Source organism: Spermophilus citellus, assembly GCF_964194105.1.
Source record: "Spermophilus citellus genome assembly, chromosome: 9".
Classification (NCBI taxonomy): domain Eukaryota; kingdom Metazoa; phylum Chordata; class Mammalia; order Rodentia; family Sciuridae; genus Spermophilus; species Spermophilus citellus.
In genome coordinates, this window is record NC_138191.1 from 114,058,831 (window position 1) to 114,066,491 (window position 7,661).

General features: G+C 56.4%; 1 protein-coding gene across 2 annotated transcripts; it reads right to left on the bottom strand.

Annotated features, from left to right (window-relative positions):
- Positions 1 to 682: 682 nt before the first annotated feature.
- Positions 683 to 5,690, bottom strand: GJB3 (gap junction protein beta 3). Of its 2 annotated transcripts, none has more exons than XM_081308670.1 (2): positions 5,115 to 5,690; positions 683 to 2,450 (listed from the first exon to the last, which is right to left on the bottom strand). In XM_081308670.1, the coding sequence occupies exon 2, from the start codon at positions 2,414 to 2,416 to the stop codon at positions 1,610 to 1,612; it is 807 nt and encodes a 268-aa protein (XP_081164796.1). In that variant the 5' UTR covers positions 2,417 to 2,450; positions 5,115 to 5,690; the 3' UTR covers positions 683 to 1,609. The 2 variants fall into 2 exon arrangements, with proteins under 2 accessions (XP_081164796.1, XP_081164797.1); XM_081308671.1 differs by lacking the exon at positions 5,115 to 5,690 and adding an exon at positions 4,497 to 5,093.
- Positions 5,691 to 7,661: the final 1,971 nt, after the last annotated feature.

A 7,661-nucleotide genomic window follows, 5' to 3' on the forward strand; every position in this document is an offset into this window, starting at 1 on the left:
CCCAGTTCCTTTTTGTATGGATGCCAAGACTGAGGTCCTGAGAGCTCAGTCCAAGGTTAGTTAGGGCGGTGAACCTGTGCTTGTGAAGTGGTTAACGATCAGTCCTGGGAGTGTGGTGAACAGTGTAGCCCAGCCCTGGGCCCTTTAAACTCAGCTGGCTCATCCACCTGCCATGGCCACATGGGACAGCAAAGGTGAGCCACAGCCTGTCTCCACAGTGCCCTGGCCTCTGCTTGCACTGGCTCTGGCTTTTCTGGCTCCTGACCTTGGCCTTGATGGTCACTAAATGTTCCTCTGGGGTGGTTTATCCTTGTACCCCCTTTTGCTTCCCATTCCGGTCTGGCCTGGGATGTTGGTGTCCTCTGAATGCCCGGTCGGTCAGTCAATGCTGGAAGTGGGGCTGTGAGCCATCCGACGGGGGGGGGGGGGGGGGGGGGGGGCAGGGCAGGTGAGTTTTTTCTGTCTCCCTCAGGCTCTGAGCCCCTTGGGCTCAGGTCCTACTCCCCTATGCAGTCTCAGAGTTCTGGTAAGGTCTGGTGTGGGGAAAATGGAAGGGGCTGAATGAACTGCTGGGCAAGGCTTGGACTGCATGCAGGCTACGTGGCCTGTTATGAGAGTGAACAGCAGGGATTGTGTGTACTCAGGGTGGGAACGCAGGTTGTGATGGCAGTGATTGGGTGACAAGGGAGGAGGGAGTGTGGTTCGCCTACTGAAAAGTGCAGTGATTGTGTGTCTTCAGGGCAGAGTCTAATTCTGAAGGTTAGAGGAGCGGTTGTAGAGGGAGGACAGCGCCCTCTTGTGTCCACGGCTAGAATATCAACATGTGTATCAGGTTCCCTGGCTCCAGCCTGTCAACCCCAGGCTCTGCCTGACCCTAGCCATCTCCACCCTAGTTTCACCCACCAGCCACGCGGCTCTTCCCTGCTGTCAGGGAGCTGTGAGTGGCAGTACCAAGCATGGAGCCAATCTGTATAAAATATAGCTTTATTGATTTCAAGGAGCTGCCTTGCGGGTGTTCCTACTGGCACATCCACCTGAGTTCCTGGGGACAGAGGGCAGCAGGCTGAACCCTGGGGAGGGAGGAAGACAAGAGCACCGCTGACTGAGGCTGGAGGAAGGTTTGGGGGCAGGGGGCTGCTGCTGAGGGAGGAGGGTCCCTGGGTGTCTAGAACTGTTGCCTCTTCCCACACCCCCTGCAGACTTCCGGTGCTGGAGGAGACCTTCCCATCTGTGGAGCCTGGTGCGCCCAGCCTGGGGCAAACATCTCTCCTCTGGCGGCACCCAGGCCACCATCTCTCCTCTGGGGAGCATGCCTCACCCCTCTAGTGCTATTCCCTTAGGGAAGCCTGGCTTGACTGTCCCCTTAGGGGTCACGAAGGAGCCCTGCTCCCCGGCATGCTTATATTAGGTTCATTTGCTTGTTTAAATGTCTGCCTCCTCCGTGGGGGTGTGCAGTGTGAGCTACATCCAGGTGGACAGCACAGTACCCAGCAGCAAAAATAACTGCCCCAAATGAAACTGGAGAGCTTGGTGAGTTCAAAGTGGGAGTTCCCAGCACCTACAGGACCTCTTCACCATGCAGCCCCTCTCACCTCGCCCCCAGACGTGGTCAGATGGGGGTCAGTTTGGGTGCCGAAGCCTGCAGCGTGTCATCGTCTGGGTTGGGACCCAGCTCTACGGCCTCCACCAACTTGTGGTGGCAGCGGCAGGTGGAGGCCCGGCTGCTGGAGGATGGGAGGCTCCTTGTGGGTTTGTCCTTGTGCAGGCCTCGCAGGACCCTGTGGAAGATGAGGTAGCAGATCTCACAGATGGTGAGTACAATGCAGACGGCGGAGGCGCCCACCATGAAGTAGGTGAAGACCTTCTTCTCGGTGGGCCGCGCGATGTAGCAGTCCACGGTGTTGGGGCAGGGCGCCACGCTGACACACTGCACCAGGCGCGGCATGCCGAAGCCATGCCAGAGCGTGTGCAGCACGTACAGGAAGAGGAACTCGATGATGAGCTTGAAGATGAGGCTGAACAGGTAGGTCCACCACAGGCCCCCGTGCTTCTTGCCGGTGTTGCTGTACAGCTTGGCACACTGGTCCCCGTGCTTCTGGCGGTGCCGCCGTTCCCGCTCCTCCCGGTAGGCGACGTGCAGGATGACCAGCAGCGAGGGGCAGGTGACGAAGATGAGCTGCAGGGCCCACAGGCGGATGTTGGAGATGGGAAAGTAGTAGTCATAGCACACGTTGGTGCAGCCGGGCTGCTTGGTGTTGCAGTCAAAGTCCTTCTGCTCGTCACCCCAGACGCGCTCTGCGGCCACGACGTACACCAGCACCCGGAAGACGAATACCACCGACAGCCAGATGCGCCCAAATGCTGTGGAGTACTTGTTTACGCCACTCAGGAGGCCCTGGAGCGTCTTCCAGTCCATGGCGCCTGGTGGGGACAAGGGGGACCGTGCCCACCTGAGGGAATGATTGGAAAAATTGTCATGTTAATGAATCAGTCACACTTATTGAACATTTACTAGGTGCCAGGCATTGTTCTGAGTTCTTTATGTGGACAGACAAGTTCAATCATCACAGTGTTCCTTTGAGATTGAGACTATTATTCCACCCTTTCCAATAGGAAACTGAGATACAACGAGAAGTAACCTGCTCACAGTCACAGCTAGTAATCCAGCAGAAGGGAATGTGTGCTTGTTGCTAACAGTGACCATTCACTGAGCATTTACTATGAGCCACGTATGAAGCTAACCACCCCGTGTGCAGAAGCTCACTTAATCCTATAATGACCCCACGGGGCAGATAGACTCTGCTCCCCATTTACAGATGAAAAGCTGATAATCAAATGACATAAAATTGCAAGGCACACACTACATGGTAAATGTTCATGAAATGCCAGCTATTTATTACTGTGAAGTGCCAAGAGGTCAAGTCCCTCACTTAAGCCTGACTCAAGGCCAGGCTGTCCTGCTAGGGCCTGTGCTCTCCACCTTTCCCCTCCCTCTGTGCTGCACACCTGCCTGTCACCTTGTCCATGCCTTCACATCAGCCTGTGAAGTTGGGGTTTATGAGCCCCAATCTCTAGAGAGGACACAAAGTCTGGGAAAGGAGCCAGAGCCTCCAAGGTCTCCTGGCCAGTGGGTAGTGACAATGGGAACCATTTTGGGTTGAGTGCACATGGAGGGTTATGGCTTTGCTCCTGGAAGGTCACCAGATCCAGGGACTCTGTAGAGACAATCCCCTCCTCCCCATGCTGGGCCTGGGGAAGTCCTGGCTACCCTGAGCCATGCTGGTTGCCAGGGCTTCGTGGTGAGGAGGTGTGCTTTGGTCTATCCTTAAATCACACATCCTTCTCCCAGCCCTGGAGTGACTCACAGGGTGTGGCTGGGTGAGTCACTGAGTGTACCTTGTATCGGTGGCGCGCTGCCATGGGTGTGAGAGCAGACACCTCTTCAGGTGCTTGTGTGGACCTGCGTGCACATGTGAGCGCCCTGGAGAGCTGGGCCTGTGCTCTGAGCATGTGTGGGCCACTGCCTTGCTCTGAGCCACCATCACTCTTGTCTACATCACTGCCTCGGCCACCTCACTGGCCTTGAGGCTACTGCTTGTGCACCCCTGAGTCCATTCATGGCTCATGCCACCTGCTTAGAACCCCCACTAGCTTCTCACTGTTTAGAACTGAACCCCGGATTCTACATCCTCACTGTCTTCTCCCACTCGCTTGCTCTGCCTCTCCCTGCTCCGGCTGCACTGAGGCCTCTGGCCTTTACGTTGATTCCTCTGCCTGGAATGCTCTTCCTCCAGAACCCCACATAGCTGGACCCTTCTCATTTACCTCTGCTCAAACATTAGGACCTCTTAGGACTACCTTGGATCTGAACCTGTCTCCAGTCGCTCTGCTCCTGCCCCCTTTCTTTTCTTCACAGTTCTTAATCACCATTTGAAATTTAAGTATTTATCATTTTTTTGTTCATATTTATTGTCTGGCGCCCCAGTTAAAATGTCAACTCCATTTTGTTCAGGGCTTCATGGTTAGTGCCTAGTGCCTGGCATACAGTAGGCACTCACTAAATGCTCTGTGGGCAAACAAGTGAATGCTGAATTCTCAGAGAGGGGGTGGGAAGGCTCAGCAGGAGCTGCGTGGGCCTGGACAGGAGAGGGAGGGTGTGGACCCCTTCCCTACAACACCCTCCTGACCGCCTGCCCCTTGGAAGCACAATCTCCCACAGCTGGGGTGACTGGGAAGACCTCAAATCTGGAAACCCTCCTCTGTGCCCCACTCCCATCGCCCCAAGCCTGGCCTTTGGGGAGGACTGTGAACCATGCGGTGACCATAAAGTCGTGCCTGCAGTCAGACCTCAGCTCTGCCGTTTACTAGCTGAAAGCCACCCAAGAGTTCTCTAATGTAATTGGCCGTTTCTTTACCTCCAAAGGGAAAGAAGTCCTATTTTCTTGGACTGTTGTAAGAATCCCAAGAGAAGGTTCCCTCCCCTGATCGCCACTCACCTGGGGAGAGTTCAGGAGGCTGAGGTGGAGAGGGGAGCATCACCTGCAAGCCCGGGAGAAGAGGAGCCCCAAGAGCTGCTTCCATCTGAAGCCCTCCACCGCTGCCCCCTGGGCCCCCACCTTCACCTTCCAGGTGCTCAGGCCCAGTCCTGGCCCAGTCCCGTCTGCCAGACACACCCGAAGGAGGCGACTCATGGGGAAAGAATTTCCCTCTCAGACCGCGCTGCGGACTGGAGGATCCGGTTCTGGACCCCTGCAGTCCCCCACCACTAGCTCCCAGCACAGTCTACTGAGTGCCTACTGATCCCAGCTCCGGGGAAGGGACGGCGTCCAGCCCCTACGATGCCCTCCAAAGACAGAAGCCCCTTCCCTTCCCACCCGTTTCCCTTCATTCCGGGCAGCTCGGGAGCTTGTGGTTCTGGGGTGGTGGTGGTGTCGGTCCAGGAACCTTCCAGCAGCTGGAACGGTCACCCCGCCAAGAACCGAGGGGCGAGCAGGCGTTGGCAGGTTGGGGTGTCTCTCCCTCTGCCGCCTGTTCGCTTCCTGACCGCAGCCCCGCCGCAGGGGAGCGCACGGGAGCACTCGCACCCCCGGGGACCGCCCCTGTCCCGCTCTTACCGTCAGCAGCCCGGCCACCTTGGGGCCTGGCCCCGCGTCCCCGAGGCCGGCAACAGAAGGCCCGAGGGAGGACCAGCGCAGCTCTGAGGTCTCGGAGGCGCGCAGCGGGCTGACCCGGGTGGGCGGAGAGGGAGGGTCCGGGGTCGAGGAGGGAGGGTCCAAGGTCGAGGAGGGAGGGTCCAAGGTCGAGGAGGGAGGGTCCAGGGTCGGGGGCGGAGCCCCAGCCGCCCGCGGCGGCCCGGGGTTCTAATCCCTGCGCCGCACGCTCCCCGGGCACGCTCCCGAGGAGCTCGCGGCTCGGCCCGGCCTCGGTTTGCTCACCCGTGGAATGGGGGCGTCGGTGGCCATGGGCAGGGCTGTGGCAAAGGCGCCAATGAGATTCGAGGCGTGAGGCCCTCGGCCAACTGTTAAGCGCCGCGGCCGTGGGACAGGCTGCAATCTTGACTCGCCCCCGCGCGGTACCACGGATTCTGTGCCAGTGCCCTGCCCATCCTGGTCCCCGCCCGGCGCAAGGCCCCAACCCTGCGAAAGGACACTCCAGGAAGCCGGCTCCCGCCCCCCCGCCCCCCCCGCCCCCCCCCCCCGCCTCCATAGGTCCCCGATGACAGCGTGGACGCAGCCAGGTGCACTTTGGAGGGCCACAGTGGGGGCCAGACTTGTGTGCCCTCGGCGGAAGGGCTGCAGGGAGACCTATGCCTGCAAGGGAGATGTGGGGGGTGAAGGCGGGATGGAGAGGTCTTTGCCTGGAGTTACGTCAAGGGGCAGAGCCTGTCCCTGGGTCAGACCTGCGCCCTGCACCCTCTGGTGAGAGTCAGGGGCCTGTGGCTGAGTGGCACCTGGCCTGGGCTCTGGGAACAAAGATGCTTTGTCTTATTGACTTATTGCTATGATGAGGAACCTGACAAGAGCCCATGGTGTCCCAGGCTCCTTGGGAACCCCCTGGCTTACGGACTTCGGGAATCCCTGAATCTTAGTCACCCTTAGTCACCCTCAGGCCTGAGTCCTCCCTGTCTGGACAGAGATGGCTGCCACTATGGGAACGGCACGTCGCATTTGTCCCGGATTTGCACTGGTTTATGCCTGCGGTCGGTCCTGGCATAATTAACAGCACCACTTTGTAATTTAAAAAATGGCCCCTGGGCTGGGGAAGTGTGGCAGTGGCAGACTGCTTGCTTGGCATGCATGAAGCCCTGGGTCCCATCATCAGCACCAGAAAACAAAACAAAACAGGAAAAAACCCTCCTAAGTAATGCATCAACTATGGTCCCCCTGCCACTTCTCATTTTGTGAGAGAACTACCCTAAATTGGCGGCCCAGAAACATCTCTGTGCCAGGCTCTGCCCCACAGGCCTTATTTCATCCTCTCAGCATGCACACGAGGCAGGTGTGATTCTTCCTGCTTCTGTGAGTGAGAAAACTGACACACAGAGAAGTTGGGTGACTTGCTCAGGGTCACACTGGTAATAAGTAACAGAGCCAGCTTGGGGGTCTCAGCAGGGTTGAGGACCTGTATACAGGGCACAGCTATAGGGCAGAGGCCACCTTTTACTTGCTGTGGCCATGACCCTTGAAAATCTCTGCTGAGATCCGACAGTGGCTGGTCTGGGTGGTTCTGTGCCGATGTATTTGAGGGGTGTATGGGTGTGATGGTGGGGGTACCATGACTTTGCCACCTGCTGCTTGTCTCCTGTTGCTCTGCTCCGTTTCAAAGCTTGCTTCCCACCTCCTTACCTCCTAGCCCCGTTCCAACTCATCGGAACAATGTTCCTGTCCCTACTGCATTACTAAAAACAGCTTGTCAAGGCCACCATGAATCTCCATGATACCAACCCTGACAGCCATGTCTCAGTCTCCATCTTCTTCGACCTTCAGAAGCACCTGAAAAAACTGGCCCCTCCTTTCTTCTCAGAGCATTTTCTTTCCCAGGCTTCCTTGACACCCGTTCCTGATGTCCTCACACCTGGGAACCTTCATATCCTGGGCTCTAGGTGGGCAAGTCCCAGGACCCTTCTCTCTCTCAGGTGAGCTCCGGGGACTTTAACTCCCATTTGTCCACTGATGATGTGCACGTTTCCAGGGCCAGACCTGAGCGGCGAGGGCTGCCCACCTCATGTTTTTCCTTCCTGAGTCATCTGTGCGTATTCAGCTATGGTGACATCCTTCATTTAATCTATGGAAGGATGCCAGGAAGGTAATTGGGCACTTTGCCTTTTTCATTTGAAAAATATTGGACATTTCCCCTACCCGTAGGTAAAGAGCAGATTCTTCTTCTCCTCCTCCTTCCTCCTCCTCCTCCTCCTCTTCTTCTTTTTGTAAAAGAACTAAATAGTATATTTTTCTATAATCTATTTAATCAGTCCTCTTTTAATGAAAATTAAGGCTGTTTTTAGTCTTCCTTTCTATCTCAAACACCATTACGACAAATATCCTTGAATAAACATTATTGAATTCATTAAAAATTTTGTTTATAGGATACTTTCCTAGCAGTGGAACTTTGGGGTTAAAGGTATATGCTCATTTAAAAATTTGGACATGAGAATTCTTGTT